Genomic DNA, 27,141 nt, shown 5'->3' with positions numbered 1-27,141 from the left:
CGGACGCCATCATTATCACAAAATATGTACGAATCCTCACTCAAATTTGTCTGTTATTTTCTCGACTCGAACACTAAGACGTTTCTTGTTTTTGTCGCATTACGCTTCGTTCCGGTTTGAAGGGTGTGCTTCCCCGCGCAATTACCAGCCATAAGGATTAACTTAGTTGGAGGTGTTCCTTGCATGCCCTGCGAAGTGTCGCCTTCTTAATATGCGATACTAACGTATCCCGGATTTGTAGTTTAACCTTAAACGATAATTTATTATGTATGTCTCGTTAGTCTACTGTTTAGAATGAGTGACCACGGATCACCAGGTCCTATTAGGTTTGGTTTCAGTTATATGTCAGTGAGCATGGTTAACCTTTGAGACACAGAGAGAGAGAGAGAGAAAACCTTTCCATGAAAACCACCAAAAATCATGTACGAATCCTCTCTCAAATTTGTCTATTATTTTCTCGACTCAAACGCTAAGGCGACTCTTGTTTATGTCGCTAAGTAGCACGCGTTGAAGGGTGTGCTTGCCCGTGCAATTAGCAGCCATGAGGATTAACTTCTTTGGAAGTGCTCCTTGCATGCTCTGCGAAGTGTCGCCTTCTTAATATGCGATGGTTTTCAACTTATCGTCAGGTGGTTCAATTTCTACAGCTTGGTTCGTCATCTATTAAAATAACTATAAAAAAATTTGCGTAAAAAAAATAAAAATCAATTTTGAAATAAATAAATTTCATACTGGAAAAGATTGTGGGATACATGGAATCCTGGAAAATGAAAGACCCACTGTATTACAATAAAACTGAAATCTGAAGAAACGAAGTCGAAGATAATAAAGTTTTATATTTTTTATGCGATTAAACATCCCGGTTTTATATATGTGAAGGTTTTTTTTTTAATACTTTATTTATTCGGGACTTTTCTTAACCATAAGAATGTCAGCCCTATCTTCCCTTATACGAAAATTAATACTTCCTTCTTCTCTTATCCTGTACGGATGTTTTGGTGATTTTTAGATGTTTAGATTTACACATTTATACAAATAAATATCAAAGTAAGGCGGAGATAAAAATGGTATGAAGGGAGGAGACTGCAAAGGGTTAGTAAACCACTATGTTTTATACTTTCACGCTTGTCACCTGACGAGCCCCAGGTAACGGTAATGATTAAGAGATTTTTTCCCCTCGGCAAAAAGGTGTCAGGTAGAGAGTTATTCCTTTGCCTTCCCGTCCAGCGTTGTACGGTGGCCCTTAGTTAAGCCGTACTGCCTTAAGATTACTTTCGGGCTATTGTTTATATTTTCATGCGCAAAATAGAAACGAGGCCATGATTAATTATGGCTAATAATTTTAAAGCAAAGTCACAGAGTATCTTAGCTTTGAATACGATTTAGTTTTCCATTTACCCTTTATTCCTGATGTACTTTTCCTTTTTCTTTTACTAATGCAAATCTTATATTGAATGTTCTTAACTAGTTCCTAATCCATTAAACATTAATCAAACATCATGGAAGTTAAGCTAACGTTAATTAATGTACCTGCCTACCTACTACCAATTCTAAACTTTAACCGACCTATTAATATTGAGGGAATTTTTATTTATATGGAATATCTTGATTGATGTAGTGAGTAGGTAGGTGCTAATGCTGTGTAATTAATTTCCTTAGAGGTTACCTTTTGTCGTCTGCACGGTGGTGTACGGTAAAATTCGAAAAAAAAATTAATTACACCATAATAGTATTAAGGCTACTTGCAATTAATAATAATAAAAATATAAAGAAAAATTTTTGCGAATAGTTGATATTAAAATATTAGCTAACGTATCCCAGATTTGCACTCGGAGGATAACCTCAAACCTTTAGCATGTTTGACCATGGATCACAAGGTCAGTTAGGTTTTGTTCAGTTATATGTCAGAGACAGAAAGAGAGATAACCTTACCATGAATCATCATTCAAATAACTATATAAGATAAAACACAATTTTAAATACAAAAAAAACAGTAAGTGTAACCGCAAAATCATAGATTAATATCAGTGGCGTGCACAGGGGTTTCAACCAGAGTTAGCATACGGTAGGATTTTTTTTTTGCTTAGGCAGTGCTTTGTGCAAAGTGCACGCCATTAGAAAATACCTGGTTAAAACCTACCTAAGAATATTACTGGAAAGCTTCAATAATATTTTTGTGTATAGATTAAGAGACCTTTACGAGGCACAGGCCTCGTCTCTCATTGGAGACACGATTTCAGAGCATATTCCCACCACGCTGTTTCAATACGGGTTGGTGGGCTTTAACGAATATTACCACAATTAAGTGAAATTAACGTGCTTTCGGAGACACGGGTGCTGATACCGCCAAGTTCCTAACTCCGGGCTGGTACCGATTTTTTTAAATAGAAAATACACATAACCTCATACATATATATTTTTTTAAATTCCACTACAAGTTAGCCGATGACTACAATATCACTTAAAGGTAAGTGATGAAACAATATAAGATGGTAGCGGGCTAACATGTTGCCAGTTATATTTAAACCCTTAACCCTTTTCGGTTTCTACGCGAAATCGCACCGGAACGATTAATAGTTTAGCGGCACGTCTTTGTAAGGTGGTAACTAGCCACAGCCGAAGCCTCCAACCATACCATAATTATTAACATATTAATTTACCCCACCCGGGATTCAAACCCGGGACCTCGTGGCCCGCAGTTGAACGTGCTAACCATTAGACCAACGACGGGTATCATATTAGATAGCCAGAGTTCACAGTGAGATAGTACAGTAGTGTCACTTACTTGAACCGTATCAACAAAAGGCCCGAACGCTTTCCAGGGACTGAAGATGATGTTGCTGTTCTCATCGCCCGGGGCTGCTGTATTTCTATCATATCGCGGCAGGTCAAGTGAGATTGCTGGACTCGGTAGTATTCTTTGTTGAATTATTGGTTTGCCTTGGATCTGAAACAAATTGAATTCATCATCATCTTTTCATGAAAATAAATTATTTATAGTATTAGTTTTATTTTTTATTAGTTTATTATGCCGGTTACAAAATACCAGTACACCTTAAGTCGCCTTTTTCTATTTAACTAGAAGGTTAAACCTTAATTAATATGTCGCAGGACAGAAGAGAGAATCAGAATTGAAGGATGAATGTATAGGATGTACGGGAGCTTACTTATTTACTCTACAACGTGTAATACGAGTACATTTACACGTTAATACATCTACGTAATATAACTTTACACGCTCTAGCGGTACCCATAACACAAGCTACGCTTACTTTGGGGCTAGATGGCGATGTGTGCGTTGTCTTAGTATATGAATTATTTATTTACTTATAACCTCTCCTTTCTGTAAGTTGGTTACTAATGACTGTTTATTACAAAATTTAATATTCAATTACTTAAAAACGCACATAACTTAGAAAAGTTAGAGGTGCTTGCTGGGATTCGAACGCGGCCCCCTAAATGAAAGTCAAGCTCCTGCCCAATGCGCTTTAACCGCTATATAATAATACATATCAATGTCAAATATATTATGTTTTCGTCCATCATAGCCACTGGTAAAGAGCTATAAGATTACGTGACTATTTCTTTATTAAAAGAGACTTTTCATAATCGCTTGTACTGCCTGTAACTTAAGCCTCCATTGTTCCCCAGCTATCTAAAATAAGACAATAGGTTCGCCTCGTCGTACGTCCCCAAGGTCTTAACTGTAATAGAATTTTGTAACGTCCTCATGTATTATTTGCCCTCACTTCGATGCTGGGATTATTTTGTGCTAAGATACTCTCGGGATTGGACAAAGCTTTTATATACAAAATACTATTAACTTGAATGAAATTATGTGGCTTCTACGAATGCTTTGCTCGATACTCTCGTGTATTCATCATTGTGTTTATTTATGGCCTAACTAATAAATGTTAACTGGCGAATTTGTATTTAAACAATGTTGTGTGTTCATTTTTCAATTGACAATATACAGTAGATTGAAAGAGACGAATGGCTGCGTAACTGTTCAACCTACGTAGCTATACAACGTTTATAAGCGAGGCTAATAAATCATTGATTTAATATGTTGCTATCTGTGATAAATAATATATAAATATTTTTATAATTTTTATTACATTTTTTACCTACACTTGTAGGAAATATCAATTTTTATAAATTGAAATGTCATCACTTGATTCAAACCTGTCTCATTATAATATTTGGGCCTGTCTCATTATGGGCCTTTGAAAAAGGAGATCGAAACTGCAATGTTTCCTACTAGATGGCGGTACAAGCGCTAAGACTACTGTAAAAGGCATATACTATATTCGGTATCGACGTTAGGAGATCCGTAGCTTTAATATAATCCGCAATGTTTATTTAAAGCGCTCAGGCCGTGATAATCAGAGAGTCGCAAGTTCATGTTCCTGTCGGTTCCGAAATTTTTTTAATGCATTTTAAATTTATAAAAATAAATATATAAATAGTTGAGTGCGTTCTCAAACTCGGTCTCGTCGAAACGAAAGCTGAAGCCTCACCCACAAGGCTATCACCGCGAAGTTTACATATTTCCTTCTAGTGTTTAAATCCAATGCAAATAATTAATATGTATTTTTAAGTCTCGGGTTCATAAGTTTCTTTGTTTATTATGCCGGTTTCAAAATACCAGTACACCTTAAGTCGCCTTTTTCTATTTAACTAGAAGGTTAAACCTTAATTAATATGTCGCAGGACAGAAGAGAGAATCAGAATAGAAGGATGAATGTATAGGATGTACGGGAGGCTACCTTATGTGGGCGTTTATAATTTCCTGATGGGACAAGTTTGGTTCAGATAACTACTTAACAAAACTTTTAAACTTAACTTATCCGCGTTACTTCACTAGTTAACCTCCACGTTGTTACATAGATTATGGTGATGAATAGCGAATTTAATTCTAACCGATTCATTAAATAACCTATTACATTGATTGCCTAATTCTAGCCCTGGACTAACCTATAGTATGAATATACGGTTCTCGCAGGATTCATGAAAAACCAAAAAACCGTGTACGTAACCGCGGGCTTTAAGATATTTTCAATTATTTACAAATAAGAAAAGGTTTTCGTTGCAAAAAATAACACTTTGAATATCTCAAAGTTTCGATTGGTATTATTCCGCGCGCGAGCCCCAAAACTCGTAGACGTGGCGTAGGGGTATAAAGTCATGCACGGGAAATTTATTCAAGTCGCGTCCGCTCTGGACCTTTGTGTTGCTAATTCCGTTTTATTCTTTTCTATTCTACTGTCATTACGTGGGCGAACGTCGGCGCCCTAATAGGTATATTCAGGATTTGAATGCAAAAATTCAGCTCATTTTTGGGCTAAAATAATCATATGAAGCTATAAAAGTGCAATGAGTAAGTACTTTACGAATGCCATATATTTGATGGCCGATTGGCGCAGCGGGCAGCGACCCTGCTTTCCGAGTCCAAGGCCGTGGGTTCGATTCCCACAACTGGACAATATTTGTGTGATGAACATCAATGTTTTTCAGTGTCTGGGTGTTTATTATGGGACTAGATGGATGGATGGATATGTGCATTGTCGGAGTATATTTATTTATATAACGATGTCACGAAAAACGAAAAAAAGCTTTGTAATTCTAAATTTGATCATTCTTAATATACTGGACTGAGGCTTTATTTAGAATACAATCCTTTCTTATATCATAAAAGTGAGTGTGTTAAATTGTAAGTTTGTTTGTCCGTCTTTAACGCCCTAATTATGTAACCAATCAACTTGATTATTGGCATACAGTTGGTTGAAAGGATGGAAAGTGACATGTAAATAAATAAACAAATAAATATACTATGATGTTTTTATGCCTAGAAAGCAAACGGTTTCAACAGCGTTTGTAAAAAAAAAACCTTAAAAAACGCGGACAAAGAACGCGGACGCCAGCTAGTAGTATTACGATACATTAAGAGACACTAAGACAGAAGTAGATATATGTATATAATTACTTTAATAAAACAAAACACAAATAAGTAATACAAAGACATAGTATATTATGTTAGTGTGTAAAGGCGGGTTTTGCACTTATAGGCTAGATAATAAGTAGCTAACCATCTCTGCTTGGCAACAGACAGACTACTTTATTATCTCAAATACGATATAAAAATGAATGTTAAATTCGAAAATGTTAATGTTGAAAAAGAGTTTTGTTGTTTGTGGGAGAATTCGGCCGTGGCTAGTTACCACCCACCCTACCATCAGCGATTTAGCGTTCCGATACGACGTCACTCCCTCAAAAAAATAAAAGCAGAGTTTCAGAGTCCAAGTAAAATAGATAAATTATGATACAAACAAAAACACTACAAGCAAAAATATTTAATAAAAGAAACAAAAACAATGACTAAGGAAGACTAAATTGGCGGGGTCAACCACGTGCCTCAGAGAGCACCTCAAGCTGTTAGTCTTTCTAATGTTTTAACAATAGTTAAAGCCCACCAATCCACATTAGTGTAGCTTGGTGGGTGTATGCTCTAGATGCTTCTACAAGAAGGGGAGGGGAATCAGCGATGGGACGTTAATATGCTCATCATGAAGTATATGCATACCGTAGCTCATATATACCGCATATCTGCTAACAGTATATTAGAAGCACCTGTTGCTGATGTAGTATTGCGGTTTGGCCATTGCGGTGAAACCCTATCTCAAACATAGCATGACAACCACAGTATTTATAAATAAACAACGTGTAACGGAATACTGTTGTAAACTGCATAAGTATATTTCATAACCCTGTACAAATATTAAATTAAAAGTAGCATATTGGTTTTTTCATACAAACTAATTTAAAACATTCTAAGTTTTATATTCCATCCCATTATTTACCTACCAAAAACTGTTTGTGAAAAATTAAGTTTTAACTTCAAATATATCGTATGAGGTAACATGTATATAATGGCCGATGGGCGCAGTGGGCAGCGACCCTGCTTTCTGAGTCCAAGGCCGTGGGTTCGATTTCCAAAACTGGAATAATGTTTGTGTGAAACTATTAGTTACCTATATTGATCATAAAAATATTCATCAGTCATCTTACTACTCATAACACAAGCTACGCTTACTTTGGGGCTAGATGGATATATGCTTATGATTGTAGTATATTTATTTATTATATGTTCAACAAACAGAATCCGTATATAACATTAAAAAAAGGGCGACTCAACACCGTATCAAATTATGTCACAGGCGTGTCAACCGTCACTAAATCAACTGGTGACGTGCGTGACACTCTGGCCCGACACGTCATTGTCACTGCCAGTTTCAGAATATAAAGAAAATACACTTTTTATATTCCAGGCGTGAGGCCTATACAAAGGCCAAAATATAAATTGCTGCGAGGAAATTTATTTCGTTTAATTCGGGTTCAAATATTTTCCTCTCTTGGCGTTATCGAAAGCAAATCACATCTATGTCATATTCAACTGAAATAATTTACTACAGGAAACAAACGGTAATAAGAATTGCGGGCTTGGATTCGAACCCGGACTCCCAAAAGTGAAGATGAAGTCGTTAGAACTTTTTAAAATCCCGTGGAAATCGTTTGTTTTCCTTTGATAAAAAATGAGGCTAAGATTATTCACAGTGTAACAAACTCACAAACTCACAGACTTCTTTATAATATTAGATTACATTCAATTTTATGTCTTGCTGGTTACTAGTTATAAAAAGTCAGTTCCTTTTTGTCAAAAAAAAATTGTTTTACAAATCCCGTAAAAATCGTTTGTTTTTCTTGGATAAAAAGAAGGCTTTATTACTCTCCCTCCTTTCAACTAATTATCAACTAACTACTCGAATGTACCTAAAATCAAGTTGATTGATTTCTTAGTTAGGGCGTAAAGGACAAACGAACAAACAAACACTTATATTTACTAGTAAAGACTAGTAAGGCTTGTATGTGTTTCTTGGTGTCCTTTATTTACTTTCTATTTTAATTTTTTTCATTGTAAATCTATGTAATTAATTAGCCCATTCAAGCTTAATCTATCACTTATATAACATAATTCATAGAATGTCCACTAAACTGATTGTATTTATAAACGAATATCACTTTAATGTTTTACTAAACTTTCTAGCAAATAAATTTTTATTACTATGAAATTGTAGTATCGTATATTCCTTTCAAACGTTCAGGATCGCTCGCAAATAATGCCCGTCTCTAAAACTCACTTTGTATAGTCAATTTACATATTTGATAGCTTCGGTAGCTTTCGACAGCTGGTAGACGTTTATAAATACAGCTTGGCTTGCTTCAAGTTTAGCTGCGCGGATCGGAGGACGTCAAATGATGGAGCGTTGTCATCATTCACGCGCTCTCGTAGGTGAACCAGGTTTATAGCAAAGTAGTGGTGTCATTGACAGATATCAATAATAACAACCCTATCATCGTGGGGGTATTATTTAGCAAATTGGGTAGTGACGTGTCTTTTAGATCAAAGAATGATATATTTCGAGGATTGGAGGATTGTAAGTTATGTGAGGATAAAAAAGTATGACAAATAACGTCGGTGTAGCACTTAGAAATTCAGTTTAGTACAAGTTTAGACAATTCAGAGCTTGCAAGCGCAGATTCTTTCTTGCATCTGAAATTTTTCAAAGGCGATTTATATTACTTTATTATTTTTAAATTTATTTCATATATATATATATATATTTTTTTTTTATATGTATTCGTATGTTGTTATTTGAATGAAGGTTTATAATAATTTTACACCACCTATTTGTTCTCGCTCTTGTTGTCCTAATCCTAAGGTTCCATGGCAGAGATCAGTAGTAAACGATAAGGCCGCCTTTTGTATTCTACTCGTCTTTGCGTTTGTCTCTATTCGTCCTTTATTTTCCTATCTGTGTAGTGGTATACAAATAAAGATATTTCATCATCATCATCATATCAACCGATAGACGTCGTATGTGTCTTTTGTAGGGGGTTCAAAATTCCACGGTTTTCCGCCGCTTGAATCCAGCGGCTACCTGCGATCCGTCCACCTCATCGGGAGTCGACCAACGCTGCGCTTACCAGTGCGGGGCTGCTATTCCAGCACCTTGGGACCCCAACGTCCACCCCTCCTCCGAACTAAATACTAATTTACTAAATATACTACGGCAATACACACATCACCATCTAGCCCCAAAGTAAGCGTAGCTTGTGTTATGGGTACTAAGATAGCTGTTGAATATTTTTATGAATATAATACATATAAATACTTATAATATACAGATAAATACCCAGACACTGAAAAACAATCATGTTCATCACACAAACATTTTCCAGATGTGGGAATCGAACCCACGGCCTAGGACTCAGAAAGCAGGGTAGCTGCCCACTGCGCCAGTCGGCCGTCAACTATGTGCCCCGCCCATTGCCACTTCAGCTTCGCGACTCGTCGAGCTATGTCTGTAAATCTGGTTCTTCTACGGATCTCCACATTTCTGATTTGATCACAGATACTCCGAGCAGAGCTCTCTCTATCGCCTAATGAGAGATTTAAGTAAAAAAAGTTACAAATAGAAGTCGCTAGCTGAAACTAAAATTACACCGGTAATGCGCAATGTACACATGAAAACAAGGTTCAGTAGGTCAATGATATGATGTAAATGGATTCTTAGGACAGCTGATGGTTAACCCAAATCCTCCCGTACAGAATTGGGTATCTTTTAAGAAGATTTCCCCTCCGTCAAAAAAAAAGGACAGCTGATGGTTGTTTATAAATATATGTTGACTTGCTCACAAGTTTTATTGCGTTTCAATAGCATGACGTCAAATGATGGAACGATGTCATCATTCACGCTCTCTCGCGGGTAAATCGGGTTTATAGTGGCTTCAGTGATCCATGTCCTTATTATAAATTTTTGTGGGGGACATTATTTAGCAAATTGAATAGTTAAGCATCTATTAGGTGACAGAATATAATATTTCAGTTGAGATTTTAACTATAAGAAAATAATTTTAGAGACATTCAGCATCAGTCACTTCAGTTACAATTTAAACGCGACGCGCACCTCGCCAACATCAAAATTGACTGGATGGAATTCCATTCTGAAATTCTTATTACATTTACTGGGAATTTTGTAAATTAAAATAATATAATCGATGCTTATGTCCAGTCGTGTGCACTCCATACATGCGCAAAAGCACTGCATGTCCTAATTATTTTATTAACTTTCATAGGAAGGGGGAGTTTAACATTTTATGCTATCTTCCTGCTTTACCCTAGGGTAGACATTCACAGGGTTTTACTCATCACTGCTTATATAAACTAGTAGATGTTTATAAAAACTGCTTGGATGGCTCGTGAGATTAGCTCCACGACGATCGGAGGACATGATGGAGCGTTGTCATCATTTACGCGCCTCGCTCACGATTGAATCGAGTTTATAACAAAATAGAAGTGTCAGTGATAGATATTTATAATATCTTATCTCCGTGGGGAACATTTCTTAGCAAATTTAATAGTATCGTGTCTTTTAGGTGAAAAAATGATTTATTTGAGTTGACTATTATTGGAATGTGAGGGAGATTTATTGGGGCAATTTTAAAGCCTTTGGAACAATTTATATTATTTTATAACATACACAGGACCTTAGTACGTATCTGACGTTGACGTTGCTTGTTTTCGAGTATCGTAACAAATTGATGTCTGAGTTTGATACTTATGGCATTTGTCATACATATCACCTCAACTTCGACTCCACTCAAGTTATAGTATTGAACTGTGGGTTTTTTATCATGTGACAAAAATGTTGTTTGAAGAGACGCTAGGCTGACGAGTTGCCAACTCATACTTGTACATAATCATTGATCAGTTTTCTTTATATTACATTGGAATGCTTTATTTTCTGCCGAGTATCAGTAAATAATATTCCTTTTTTAAAAAGCTTCCAAAAGAATCGATATTCATGCTTTTTGTAGTATAAATGATTTTCAACCATGGCTTTACTGGCCTCTTTCCACGATTTTAATTATCTTTATAAATAAAGTAATGCTCATACTTATTAAGAAGAAATATATTTTTTTAAAAATTGAACAATGAAAAGTTCTGTTGCGAATTTAATAAATTATTTTCTCTAATAAATAAAAATAATAATGTTGTTATAGTGTGTACGAGTAACTGCAATTCATAGCAAAACTTCAAATCTTGGCAGTTCCTGTATTTTATTTATTTATTCAGTGTATTGCACACCAAAAACAAAAGGTTTATACAAGCCGGAATAAATGCTCGACATTTTATACCAGCCAACCTTCGACCTTAAGAAAAACGAGAGAGGGTGTGGTCAAAAATTTTAAGGAAATAATTGAAAATTTTATATATTCAAAAACGATTTCCCCGAATAAAAAAATGGGACAAGTAGCTAAATATATTACAGCGTAGTTAATGACAGAGAGAATGGAAAATAATAAAATTGAATTAGCAACACAAAGGTCCAGAACGGATGGGACTTGAATAAATTTTTCATGCATGACACTTTCACCTCCACACCGTTTGGATTGTGCGCGCAGTATAATAACCGAAAATAAGTAAAAGTTTTTTTTTTGCACAATGGAGGGAAATTTTTTCTTTCCTAAGTAAATTAATTGCGAATTTTTTCTGCGCATTTTTGATTAATGGTAGTACTGCGGTGAACCGAGAATTTTTTTAAGATACATTAGAACCTCTGCACACCCATCAATTTTGTGTGCGGAACTTCAAAAAGAATATAAATTCATAATTTTGTTAACTAGTTTCAACTTTGGTTACAAGAAGCCGGATGTAAATAGGATTTTGAAAATTAACACTGTCAAAACTGTTGTCTTAAAAATCTTAAATTCAAAATAAACCTATTTCGAGTAGCCCTAATTTAAGCACCTGTGAAACACCAAGTCTGATTAAAGTGACTCTTCAACTTTGAAAGGTCCTCCTAAAACAAAGCCGGTAAAACAATCTGCAGATGATCTTTAGAATATCAGCAGTTTTATATTATTATTATTTTGTCTTGTGAGAGATGAAAACCGAGTGGCGTGCTTTCAAGCAACCTTGTCATTAAGAAATTCATTAATTTTAAAGTAACCGCGCTGTAAATGGTGTGTTTTAGCACATTATTTAAATTAACGCATTGGTAGGCCATAAATTACGTTAGGGTAATTAAATAAATTAATTAATATATATACAACGACAATACTAATAATTTATCAATATTATTATTACTAAATAATTCATCTCTTCGTATTTTAATAACTGGGTTTATACCTTTGAATTAATTATAATAATTATTATTATTATTATTATTATTAAATGGCGATGGGTGTATTATTAATAATAATAATACACCCAACGCCATCGAGCCCCAAAGTAATAAACACCCACACAATGGAAAACATTCATGTTCATCACACAAACATTTTTCCAGTTGTGGGAATCGAGCCTATGACAAAGCAGGGTCGCTGCCCACTGCGCCAATCGGTCGTCCTAAGGATGTTATAAAAACATGAACTCAAACCTGTAAAATGAGACACTCCACATAAAATTACGATCCAAATGTAAATTAATTAGGGGAATACAGAATACCTTTTTCGTGCTATTCATAACAATCTTTAAGTACAACAGAAAAAAGTAATTTTTTTAAATTATCTTTTTACTCTGTTCCGTCACAATATTAATGCCATAAATTTAGTTACTAGTGTGTTATTATATGACACTCAAATAGTAGTGCTTAATAGTAACTGCAATTCGTGGCAACGATCTTGGCAGTTCTTGTATTTCATTAATTTATTCACTTTATTGCACAACAATAAAAAAGGTTTACAAAAGCCGGACTAAATGCTTAAGTATTTCTACCAGCCAACCTTCGAACGAGTGAGAAAAACGAGTTAGGGTGTGGCCAAAAATTTAAGCAAAGAATTGAAAAATTCATTTTTAAAATATAAAATATATATATAACCAGTTGTACCCTGCCACGCCGTGGCACATTTTTATGGAGTGGTTGACAAATGAGATACAAAACAAAGAATACATTACATATGTCAGCGAGTGTTTTTCTCGCTTTCTGCAGATGGCACAATCACTGGTACATCGATCGTTAAAAAAAACTGTAGTTACGCGGTCGCGGATATGTGACTTATGTAAAAATAGATAAAAACAATCCTTGATGCGGATTATATATTATGCTAAAATTTCAGCTCGATCAGTGCAGAAAGCACAAATTGCAAAGCACAAATGCCATTTTCACAAATACACTGCTGAAGAGAAAAACATACGAAAATGACAATGGGCAACTAGTTTAAAATTGTAAGAAATAATAACACTATTATTTTAAGTTACAGAATGCTTTCATACTTGATTACAACGTCATCATCTAAGATTTTACTCTTTTATATTATTTTTTTTGGCCTTAGCCAAATATGTATTTGTCTGGTACTGTGTGATGTAAATATTGTCTTTTATTGTATGAAGTTTTTGCCAGTGATCTGGAATTTTATAACAGAATCAGGGCTCTGAAGGGGTTAGGTTTCTTCTTCATAAGCATCAACCCATTACCCACTAAAGGGCACGGGTCTCCTCTTATAATGAGAAGGGTTTAGGCCGTTCTACCTCCTAGCGGTTCTCCTAGGGGTTAGGAGGTCTACCTCGCTGGCCAAGTGGGGATTGGTAGACTTCGCAACGCTGTTGGGAACATTATCGAGAACTCTCAGGCACGCAGGCTTCCTCGCAATGTTTTCCTTCACTTTCAAAGGAAGTGATATTTAAATTTCTTCAATGAAAAAAAACGCTCATAGCTCCGAAAAGTCAGTGGTGCGTGCCAGTGCACGAACTCGGTCTCTACGAAACCGAAGTCTTACCCACAAGGCTGTCACCGCTTCTTAGGTTTATTGAATAAGAGTTTTGTATTTAGACGGAAATGATAATTAAATAAATATATTACGACAATACACACATCGCCATCGTAAGCGTAGCTTGAGTTATAAGTGCTAAGATGACTGTTGAATATTTTTATAAATAATATACATCAATATTTAGAATATACATATAAACACCCAGACACTGAAAAACATTCATGCTCATCACACGAACATTTTCCAGTTGTGGGAATCGAAACCACGGCCTTGGATTCAGAAAGCAGGATCACTGCAAACTGCGCCAATCTGCCGTCACAATTGTTTCGTAATAATTGTTTATTTAAATCAAGAGACCTTTGACCCATTAAACAACCTAATAACAACCTGAGGATCTTAGCATAGCATAAAATCTGTTCGACGGCAGTATCTAATTGACTTTCTTTTTTTTTTTTTTTTAAGTAGAAAGACTCGTCGGAAGACAAAACTTCGCTGCACCAGCTTAAAACGTTTAAAATTAATTTACTTTCCGTATTTTATGGCTAGGCAATTCTCATGCAATATGAAATAGTCTTTAACCTAATCTAAGGCTGGCAACCTTCCAATGTTGATAAAGCGATAATAATCTTCGTAACCCATTTACGAGACAAGCGTTATTGTGTAAGTTGCAGGAAGTGGGAGGCCTATCTAATAGGATATCGAAAGTTTTTGCATATTATACAGATGGGAGATTTTATGAAAATGGAAAATTTTAAATAATAATAATAATTTATTTTATAATAATAATAATAATTTATTTTATAACAATAATAATAATTTATTTTATAATAATAATAATAATTTATTTTATAATAATAATAATAATTTATTTTATTATTATAATAATAATTTATTTATTTCATATATAAAAATGTATACAGCAGGAATCTTCTAATGGACACAGTGATACTCTATTGATTTGTACACAAAGGAGTGATTAAACACTCGCAATAAGGTAAATTGAGTTACGAGTGTCGCCTAATATTATGTCGCATAATATTAAGTTAATAAAAAATAATATTAATAATTTTAAGTCTGTGTGTAGTTCTAATTTATGTTTAAGTATATTACTAGGACACCATACATAAAAAAGTATCACTAACAATTAATAAAACTTTAAAACACAGTTTTTTATTAAACAAAGTTTATGGACGGATTTGGTTGTTAATTTTATTTTTACCTGACAACACTAATTTCCTGCCACCCTTCGATTTACCTAAAAAAATCCCAATATCATTGAAATTCTATTTTGATGCATTGAAATAGCATATACGCGAATATTTAAAAAAAAAATCTTACAGGAAAACTTATTCATTATTACAAAAATCTTAAATTGGCGTACGACTCTTTTTTAACGAAGCCTGTGTATTAGATTGTTAGAGTCGTTTATAAACACTGTATTTCCTACGGTATAGTGAAAAATACGTAGATACAAGTAATAAACACTGGCTTAGAGGAAACGATTCTTAACGTGCTTTGAGTTCCACCAACCTCTTACAGAGTAATGAACATACGTTAGAAGAAATATAATATCAGAATAAAATAACCCTTAAAGACACAGATCCATTATTCACACACAGACTCGTCAGCGTGCAAAAGTTATGACGCCTCAGATCGTTTTCACGCCAAGCACAATCATAATTCCATTATTATAGATCTCCATTGACATCTTTCATGTTATATTATCGATATAGTATCCAGTAATCACACTAATGACACTTAATCTCGTTATTTAAACAAATTCAATCAGATATTTGCACTACCGCAACGAGGCCAGTTTCCCAGATATTTTTTAATTCCACTATAAGTTAGCCCTTGACTGCAATCTCACCTGGTGTTAAGTGATGATGCAGTCTAAGCTAGCGGGTTAACCAGGGAGCATGGTAGTCATACCCCTTATTGGCTTTACCGCGACATAGAAACCCTGACATTGACATTTTTCACGACACTTTATTTAGCTTTAAGGCGAAATTATACTTAGAGTAATATTTTTCAAATTCTTTTTCTTAATTGTTTTAAATTTTTTTTTTATTTTAATTTTAATCATTATTTTCATTTGTTTAATCTTACTATTTTTGTTTTTGACTTAATTTAATTATTTTTCGTGTCTCATAAGATTTTAGCCACCTACCCGCTATTACTATTATTATATTATCTTAAAACTGCACACATATTGTTTACCTATTCATAATATAGAATAAAACGTATAGACTTATAGTAAGTACTTGGGCACGAGGAATGGCAACTCACTGTGATACAGTTTTAACTAGTACAGGAGTTGGCGTAACTGGAACCTGGTCTTACAAACATTTTGTACATTCCTATATATTTTCAATTACTAACCTCATTTATTATGTAAGCAGGTATTATTTTTGGTTTAAAGGTCGCTGGTACTTATAAAACTGTGAATTCTGATGAAGGCACCAGCAACCAAATCTTATGTTTTAAGAAGTATTGTTTCTTTATAAATCATAAACGCAATGTTTTTTTTTTTTTTATATACTTAATCTAGAACTCTGCGTACAAACTATTTTTGGCCTAAATAAAGTTTATTATTGTTATTATTATTATTATTTTTAACCGGACTTACTTCAATGTTGTGTATACCTGTAAGTGATAACTGTACTCGGACATTAAACTATAATGTAAAATGATTAATGATAATACAGTGTATCGTTGTTATATCTAATGAAATAAATAAATAAATAGACATAGCACCGGGGCACTAAGTCGCTTAGCGGTACGTCTTTGTCGGTAGGGTGCCACGACCGAAGCCTCCCACCAGACAAAACAAACAAACAAATTTTAGATAATAAGCTATTAAGTGTAACCATAATTAGAATAAATAATACACATAGATATCTGAATTAACAATTCCTTAAAGTCACATATCCACAAACAAATGGTCATAAGTGTGCAAAAGTTAGGACGCCTTATATCGTTATCACGCCAAGCACAATCTTATTTCCATTTTTAAATATCTGCGAGTTATATTTTCGATATTGTCTCAAGTAATCTCACTTGTTAAAGTTAATGAGATAATTTGACGGCCAATTGGCGCAGTGGGCAGCGACCCTGCTTTCTGAGTCCAAGGCCGTGGGTTCGATTCCCACAACTGGAAAATGTTTGTGTGAAGAACACGAATGTATTTCAGTGTCTGGGTGTTTATATGTATATTATAAGTATTTATGTATATTATTCATAAAAATATTCATCAGTTATCTTAGTACCCATCACCCAAGCTACGCTTACTTTGGGACTAGATGGCGGTGTGTGTATTGTCGTAGTATATATTTATTTATTTAGTATATATTTAATGTCGTTGTTAAAACAATCAATGAACTTTTTTTGCTAGCGCAACAAGGCGACACTACTTTCCCAGAAATGCTACATACTATATACTCATTGGACTATCTTATATATCTTAATATATATAAATCTCCTGTCACGATGTTTGTCCGCGATGGACTCCTAAACTACTTAACCGATTTTAAATTAAATTGGCACACCGTGAGCAGTATGGTCCAACTTAAGAGATAGGATAGCATAGATCTTTAATTATAGTCGCAATTTTATTTTATTGCAAATTATTTGTCTATAATTAATTTACAGTCACATGTTTTATATATATACTACTATACTCATTTAAGGCTTAGCGATACTGAATACTTTAAAGACAAAATCAAACGCAGACGAAGTCGCGGGTAAGAGCTAGTAATATATATAAATCTCCTGTCACGATGTTTGTCCGCGATGGACTCCTAAACTACTGAACCGATTTTAAATTAAATTGGCACACCGTGAGCAGTCTGGTCCAACTTAAGAGATAGGATAGCTTAAATCTTTAAGTAAAGTCACAATTTTATTTTATTGCAAATTATTTGTCTATAATTAATTGACAGTCACATGTTATATATATATGTATATATACAACTATGCTCATTTAAGGCTTAGCGATACTGAATACTTTAAAAACAAAATCAAACGCAGACGAAGTCGCGGGCAACAGCTAGTATAATATAAATATTAGAATGAAATAACCCTTAAAGACACACATCAATTATTCACACGCAAATAGTCATCAGCGTGCAAAAGTTATGACGCCTCAGATCGTTTTCACGCAAAGCACAATCTTATTTCAATTATTAAAGATCTGCGAATGTAGATGATCTTTTATGTTTTTATGTTATATTTTTCAATGTTATCTATGCGCTACCGCTGTACTGCGCTACCTCAGTACCACCAGTAAAGCTACTGATATTTTAATTCCTTAAATTAAAAACGCGTCTAACTCCAAAATATTACGGGTGTAAATCTAAAGGAAGCCGTAACCACGAGGCTATCACCACTTCGTACTCATTAGAATAAATAATATATCCGAATTTCCTGCCAGAATGAGAAGGGTGTAGTAGGCTTTATTCTGTCACGCTGGCAAGTTCGGATTGGTAGACTTCACACGCGCTTTAGAGCGTTATGGACAAGTCACAGGCATTCAGGTTTCTTCACGATGTTTTCACGATGTTTTCGTTCACCAGTAAAGCTTATATATTAAAAACGCGCATAACTCCAAAATACTAGAGTTGCGAATCTAAAAGGGAGGCCTAAACCCTAACCACAAGGCTATAGCCACTTCACACTGATTAGAATAAATAATATAGATATCCGAATGAAATAACCCTTAAAGACACACATCCATTATTCACACGCAAATAGTCATCAGCGTGCAAAAGTTACGACGCCTCAGATCGTTTTCACCCCAAGCACAATCATATTTCCATTATTAAAGATCTGTGTTGATATCTTCCATATATTTTCGACGTTGTCTCAAGTAGACTCATTGGTATGCGCGCGACACAGTTTATTCAAAGCATTTTTTTTTTTTTTTTGACAATACATACATCGCAATCTAGCCCCAAAGTAAGCGTAGCTTGTGTTATTGGTACTAAGATAACTGATGAATATTTTTATAAATAATATACATAAAATACTTATAATATACAGATAAACACCCAGACACTGAAAAACAATCATGTTCATCACACAAACATTATCCAGTTGTGGGAATCGAACCCACGGCCTTTGACTCAGAAAGCAGGGTCGCTGCAAACTGCGCCAATGGGCCGTCGTATTTACGCCGTCGTATTTACGCGCCTCTTTCTTCAGTTTTCTTTATGGAATTACCTACTCGAAGTGCGGTGTGAGTTCGTAAATATATGTCGCAAGAGACATTGGATATATTCCGTTTGAAAATCGAATTGAATTTAAAATGAAAATCTAAGCGCAATTTTTGACACTGCGTAATTTCGCCTAATGTGGTTTTCTGTTTTTTAGGGTTTAGAACCCAAAGGGACTCTGCTTTCCGTTCGTGTGTATCCGTCCGTCTGTCACTAGGCTGTATCTCATGAATCTCGTGATAGTTTGACGTATGATATTCTTACAGATTTCTGATTCCCCTATAAATAAATATTTTAGGGGGCTCTCATACAATAGATAATGAGATAAAAGTACTTAATCAGTGATATCTTATATAATTATATAATCACAAATAAAATCCTTTTGATATTTCCAATGTTTCAAAAATGACTGCAAAATATGGCACCATATTTTCGGTTTTAACGACCTCCCTGGCGAAACGGTGAGTACTGTTTCGCCTTTTCTTTGGAGGTCCCGGTTTCAATTTTCAGCAGAGGCAATTTAGGAATTAATTATTTCCGTATTTTCAACCGACAAAAAACGTGTCGCTAAGTTGGTACGATATCGCGTAGAAACCGATTAGGGATATCACTCCTTAACAGGTTAGCCCGCTATCATCTTAGAGTGCATCATAACTTAACACCATGTGAGATTGCGGTCAAGGGCTAATTTGTAAAGGATTTATAAAAAAATACCAGTAATTTGCCTGAAACGCAATCATATCGCCATCATGACATATCTGTGTTGATGTCTCATATATTATTATCTTTCGAACGTCGTGTCTCCTGTAAAAGGCTCATTGGTATGCTCGCGACACAGTTTATTCGACGCGCTACGAAACCCTGTTTACAGTCTCCTTTACGGAATTATCCATCCGTTATCATATATATTTTTCGCGGTGGAATGCTGCTCTCTGTCTCTTAACGCGTACATTATCACGATAATAAAGTAATCTCATTGCTAGAGGTAACTTTTTACGCGTTAATATTATTTAATGCAATTAATTTGATCTTTTTTATGCATTACTAGCGTACCCAGCCCGCTTCGCCGTGATAGATTTTGCTTTATTTTATTAAAAGCTGTATTTGACAGTTCAAAAATAGGAGTGCTCCGATCATAACCAAACTTTACAGGATTACTCGCCAGGTCAATCCGAAGATTCCCTGAGAGTTTCTTTGAAATCGGTCCAGCCGTTTCGGAGCCTATACGGAACATACCCACACACTTTCTCTTTTATATATATTTATTTATGTATTATTTTGAAACAGCTTTAAATAGCTGGGTTGGAAAGTACGATGACATAATAGTCTTACGTTTTTGTATCTAAAATAATGATACAGGGGAGAGCACTGATATCTATAGTACGAGTTTATTCTCAGTTTAGATATCAGGGATTCAACCAAATATAGTATTAAGCTATGATTTCTGTCACTATCTAATAATCGTGTGAATAAATTATTTAATTATTATTGTACTATTATAAAGAGCGAGTTCATCTCACACCTGCGGTTTTATGATGACGTGGAAACTTCCCAAGATCCCTAGGAAATGCTGATTAGCCTAAGCCATACTTTCAGACTTGTAGGATACATGTAGCTTGGACAAACTAAGGTTAAGTTCAGTCAACACGTTATCCCGACTACTGTAACAGTCGAAAATGTTGACAAAGATGTTATTTTAAAATACTACCTTGGAAAGGTTATGCAACTTGGAAGAAAAAATTTCGATGAAGAAGCAAACAAATGTATACGGCTGAGCTGGGCAGCGTTTGGGAAACTTTAGTAAAGTCTTCTCACCGTCGATACCCCAGTGCCTGAAAACTAAAGTTTTCAACCAACGTGCCCTTCCCGTGACTATACGTGGACGTTCACAAATGAGCCATGATTTACAAATTTTAAGCCACTCAGTGAGATATGGAGAGAGCTATGTTTGCAGTTTCCCTTAGGTTAGAAATAGAATAGAATAGAAAAACTTTATTGCAACACAAAGCAATAGGAAAAATACACAGAACAGTACATAGTGCTAGGGTGCAAAGGCGGCATTAGCACTAAAAGTGATCCAATGAAGTGAGTGAAGTGAGTGATGAGTGAGTGAAGTGATGGGTTAGAATTAGAAATGAAGAGATTCACAGGGGAATTCAAGTCACTGGCATAGCCCAAACTATCAGCAAATTGAAATGGCAATGGGCAGATCATGCTTGCCATAGGTGCGATGGCCGTTGGATCAGAAAACTAGAGTGGAAACCACAAACATTAAGCACTCCAGTGGATGGATGAGGCAGGTTGAGGACAGGGTGTGGTGGCGCTTCTTGGGAAAAGCTTCAGTAGTGGATGTCAGCAGGCTGAAATGATGAAATGATGATTTTGAACAGCAGTGTTAAGTGAAGACCTCCCAAGCGAGGACGTGTTTGATCCCCGGTAAGCACCTGTGAGTTTAAAGAAGAGAGCTATATGCTCGGAGTATCTCTTCTTGACCAAATTGGAAATGAGGAGATCCTTTTGTGAACTTGAGTTACCGACTTAGCTCATTTAGTCGCAAAGGTGAAGTGGCAATAAGCAGATCACATAGCTCGGAGAACAGATGGATGTTGCGGTCTCAAGGTGCTGAAATGGCGAACTTGCACCGGTAAACATAGCGTTGGTCGACTCCCATCGAGGTGGACAGACAACACTAAGCGAGTCACTGGGAGTCACTGGAAACAGCCTAGGTCCGTGGATTTAGGAACCTACAAATTTATGTCTAGCAGTAGACGTCAAACGTTTTATAAATCAATTCGGATTGTCCTTTTCTGAAAATATTTTTCCATTCCTCGGGAAAAGTAATTCTGAAAAAAGGTATACTACGTCCTTTTAAGTACCCCTAATTATGTGTACGCATATGTTGCGAACGATCGGATGTTCGGAGTAGTTAATAAGGTGAGAATACGCAACAAACCAACAAACAAATTCGCATTTATATTATTAAGAAGAATCTTAACCTGGTGGCCACAGGATCTCCACAGTGTGCTACAAGAATATGCTTAGCTACTTTGGTCACATTGCTCGACGCCTGTCCTGTAATACTGGTAGGTAAAGTGGAGGGTAAAAGACCACGTGACCGATCACCTTGTCTCTGGCCTGACCAGGTAAAGTCGCTCACAGGCCGGGATATTACAAAAGCTATCAAAAAGGCCGTGGATAGAAAAGGATGTGGCTGTGATAAAAATCGCTATTAAGGAACTTGAATCCGGACCCGACCTTCAGTAATGAAGTAAACGACGAAGAAGAAGAGGAAATCGCAAGTGTGCGCTCATATTTATCCTTCCTAGCAAAGGTAGAGGAAACTTTCTTATCATTAAATAGCACCCTTTTACCAACTTCGAAACACAAATAAAAGTTTTCAGCTCCAGCATCTTTGCGCTGTTTCATTGTTTTACCAACAAATTGTTCTTATTTGGTAGAGATCTGCTCTATCTGGCTTGTTTATCTGATTCTTCACTGTTCCGAGAGGCCTTATCTCGATTGCCTCTTTCATAAAATGTTCACTTTTGAAATTGTATTATTAACGTTGAAGGTATGTTAAGTCTAAGGTATGTTTTTTATCACTTAAATAAATGACCGAGTGAAAATCGTACCAGCTTACCATGATTCATTATAATCAACCTATAGGCACGGTTCACACGGCTCACGGTTCACGGAATGAGACTACTGCGTGCCGGGAATCAAACTTGGAACGCTGAACCAATTTTTAAATATTTGGGCAGTAACTATTAGTTTATTCAAATTTTCCTTTTATTCCTTTGTGGACAAGGAACCCTTATGCGCGTAGGTTTTTAATAATTTTAATAATTCATTTTAAGTCACGAAGCGGTGATAGCTTGCTTTCTTTGATGCTTCTCTGTTGGGGGGCCGAGTTCGAATCCCAGCCGCACCTCTAACTTTTCTAAGTTACGTTCGTTTTATGTATTTAAAATATCACTTGCTTCAACGGTGAAGGAAAACATCGTGAGGAAACCTGCACACCTGAGAGTTCGCCATAATGTTCTCAAAGGTGTGTGAAGTCCCCAAATCCGCACAGGGCTCGCCTGGTGGACGACGGCCTTTAACCCTTCTCATTGTGGGTCGAGACCCGTACCCTGTAGTGGGGCGGTGATGGGTTGATATGATGATGCTATTAAGAAAATCTACATTGAATTTAACAGCGATCGTAATATCCCTACAAATCATAGTTCTAGTGACCAAGCACCCGAAACCTCTACGACCCAGAAAACCGAAATAAATAAGTAATATTTACAAGACTCAAAGTAATTTTAACCCACAAATCGCCGCCTAAAATAGTTCTAACAAATAAAGGGCCCAACTTAATTATTATCAGTTAGTGCGGGAATGGAAATAAATTTCACTTTGTTAAATTTTACTACACCCTAACCGACTGTAGAGGAACCCCCGTATATTGTGATAAAGCTCGTGTAAGCCTTGTCCCATATCTCTTTGTTTGCGGAAGTTTATTTATTAACTGGTCTTAGCCGCTGGCGATTGTCGCGCAGTCGATATTTACTAATTTAGAACCCTGGGACCATTCGGGGATTACAAATTTGTGCGCTGAAAGCTGTTTTGCTCTCTAGTTAGCATACAGAGATAATGGGAACAGGGAATAAGCAAAAGTTATAACTAAATTACTAAAATCGAATGCAATGTGGATGTTGAATTTTGAGGCATAGTTCTGTTAATAAAATTTGCTCTGTTTTTATTTGTATTGCCTTCGTTACTTTGCCACGGACAGATATACAGACTAAACTTATCAGACAAACCGCTTGAGTCTCAACCGCAAAGACATGTATTTAAAAATACTTATCATATCAAAAAATGCAATATCATCGCCGTCATCAATTCAAACGATTGAAGTCCACTGCTGGACTTTAATCGGTTGAATTCCAGCAGTCCGTGTTCCAAAAACCACGGTCCTGGGCCGCTTGTTACTAGCGGCACCCAGCGACTCACTTAATGTCATCTGTCCGCGTCCACCTTCGTTTACCGATGCGGGGTCTCCATTCCAGCACCTTAGGACCCCAACGTCCATCAGAACTCTGAGCTATATGCCCCAATACCACTTCTGCTTCGTGACTCACTGAGCTATGTAGGTAAGTCTATTAATTCTATGGATCTCCTCATACCTGATTTGATCACGTAGAGGTACTTCTAACTTAGCTCTCTCCATCGCCCGCTGAGTGACTCTGAGCCGTTTTATGAGGCCCATAGTAAGATCCGTAAGTGTAAAATCCAAATAATGAATAAAAATAAGCCATTCAGGGACCAGATGCCATTCTAAACATTCATGCAATATTCTTATAGTCTTATTGGCTTCACTGATAGAATATTTACGAGTTATGCGATTTGAGAATGTGCATACGGATCGCGGAATGGATTATTTAAGCGAGCTGCGAGACATTCTGAGTGGGGTTTGACATTTGTATGCTGTATTTATTTTTGTGCAACGGAAAATTGGGCTTAACGTGTTGATATTCACTCACTATTGCTGCGACAAATATTTCGACAGCTTGTGAAGATTCATGACTGCTGGAGACACTCCAATATTATTATCAATAATCTGAATATTGTCAATTGTTTAAATTATATTGCCATTATTGACGGTAAAATGTATTGTGTTGTTGGGAGCTTAGGAGCTTTGTTAGTACAAATTATCAATAATTAAGTCAATACCACCGGAGAAGACTGATGCCGTGTATGGTATGACCCCAGCAGCCACGCCCATTCTGCCAAGAGTGCACGACAAAGAAGATAAATATTTAAAAGTTACAATGTGATGGGATGTGCATCCGAGTTGCGATGTGGATTCGTAAATCGTGACACGTCCCGCGTCGAGATTTGCATCTGTATGCAGACGACAGGCTGCAAACTTTCTTTGTTTTCATTTTTGCTGAGCTTGTCTAAGTGTAAATAAAAAGTTTGTGATTCACAGATAATGCTTGCTATAAAAAGAGATAAAGCGTAGTTGGAGTTTCAAAAGTCCGGGGACTTTTCAAAATAAAATTGGATAATCGAGTTTATTTTAGAGATTAATGACGACCTCTTTGATGCAGCACGTAAATTTTGTAGTTTGTTCACAGACACATATCTCGGCTCGATATGTGTCTGTCAACAAACTGATTACCTTGCAGCATCGATAGAGACTGAATTCTCGTCACAAGTGCAAATATTTACAATATTCACCTTCGAGTCTCCTAGCGTCATAGCTCGTAAACTGTTATGCTTAGCAGATGTATCATAAAGGGAACTCTATGTATCTACTATCGTACTTTAGTGCATAAAATCACTTGGCGAAGCTTATAATAGCTACCGCTCTACTTTATTAAGTGCATATTAGTTAGCTATTCGCTGTACCGTGCTATGATATGTATATGCCAGCACTTCGTAAGTGTAATAATATTTAAATTAAAAATTTAAAAACGCTTGACTTTCGATATAGTTTACGTTAGTCGAGCCTTTTTATTTGAAATCCATGCTGAGGAAGATGTGCAAAATTACGTGATCCACCAGTTCCTGGCCGCGGCTATCTTGGACCGATTGTCATCAAACATAGCTAAAAACCCAACTGATTCATCTTCCAAACATGAGAAACAAAATCGAAATCGGTACATCCTATTGTGAGCCGCAATGCCTCAGACAGACACACACACGTTAAACTTATAACACCCCGACTTTTATTGCGTCTGAGGTTAAATAGGAACCGTGATGAACAGCTACGCTTATCCTATTATGGAAAAAAATAAACCAGCCAGCACATGGAATGAATAGTGTTCAGAATAATACATTAATGCTTATTGTTCCGCTAGGAAGTTAAACCTACCATGCATAGTATTAATTGGTATTCTTTCATGCTTTCATTGCATAAGTATATTTTTTTTTTTCATATACCACAGGTATATGAACTTCGCCTACAATTTTATGCATACTCCAGGTTTTCAGAGAATGCTTATTAAATTTGTCTTTTGTACATTTTTGAAGTTCTCTTTCTTTGTATTTCCTTAATCAATGAAGCTTAAAAATTATTATATTATAAGCTCCTAATTAAACCCGGCAACACTTCACTATAGCTCAATCTAACATCAATTCCTCTTCCTCTGAATCCTTACTAATATGGTAAATACGTAAGTGTTTGTGTCTGGCTCTTTGTTTGTTTGTCCTTCCTTTACGTCCTAACTAAGTCACCAATAGACTTCATTTTTGACATGGAGTTAGTTAAAAGGACGGAGAGCAACGTAGGCTATTTTATTTCAGGAAAACAAACGGCTTCCACGGGGTTTGTACAAAACCATTATAAAAGCAGACAAAGAATGCGGGAAACAGCTAGAAACAGTAGTAATAATAGAATATAAAACCATGCTACATAAACATAAAATCCATTGACAAATTTTAACGATGTTGGAAAAGAGCAACTGCTGAGTTTCTTGCCGGCTTCTTCTCGGTAAAATCTGCCTTCTGAAACGGCGGTAGAGTCACTACAAACAGACATACTTGACATTTCGTCTTAAAAAGCTCTGCTTATATTAGGCCTACTGGAAATAAAATGAATTTTAAATTTTGAAAAGCAATTGTATAAAAATTAAAAAACCAATCCATTGACAAATTTGAAAGTTATGCGACCAAATAAAGCATTAATTTTTAGGGATGACAAGAGACACATCTAGCGAACAGCGCCGCACTCTTAAGCCAGTGCTTAAATAATAGTTTGCAGTCCCGAAAATTTCCCAAACTATGTCCTTACGTGCATGTCTGTGAATTTGTAATAAAGGAAATCCAATTCCGCGCACATTTCGGCTTTCCAGGTCAAGCGATTTCAAATTCCCACGATATAATAGATTTTAACACTGAATTTCATTCCACAATGAACCCGTTAAAATATAGTTATAGCACATTTGGCCCGGGGAAATGAATATAAATTTATTGTTAAGTGTTAGAAAGAGAGAAATGATTTTTGACTTAAATAATGTTCATACTCACTTTTTCAATTTGTTAGCTACTGCTGTTTGAGAAGTATCACAGACTTTCCTTTCGTCTGTGATACTTTTCAAAC

General features: G+C 35.8%; 1 protein-coding gene across 1 annotated transcript in view; it reads right to left on the bottom strand.

The window, feature by feature from the left end:
• The window catches only part of LOC120626037, a 111,333-nt gene that overhangs the window by 74,253 nt on the left and 9,939 nt on the right, over nucleotides 1–27,141 (bottom strand). The window contains exon 3 of the mRNA XM_039893317.1: nucleotides 2,786–2,947. Within this exon, the coding sequence (XP_039749251.1) occupies nucleotides 2,786–2,947 (162 nt within the window). The remainder of the gene's footprint in view (nucleotides 1–2,785; nucleotides 2,948–27,141) is intronic.

The sequence above is a fragment of the Pararge aegeria genome, chromosome 8 (assembly GCF_905163445.1).
Source record: "Pararge aegeria chromosome 8, ilParAegt1.1, whole genome shotgun sequence".
Taxonomy (NCBI): domain Eukaryota; kingdom Metazoa; phylum Arthropoda; class Insecta; order Lepidoptera; family Nymphalidae; genus Pararge; species Pararge aegeria.
This window is presented reverse-complemented; position numbering and strand designations above follow the sequence as displayed.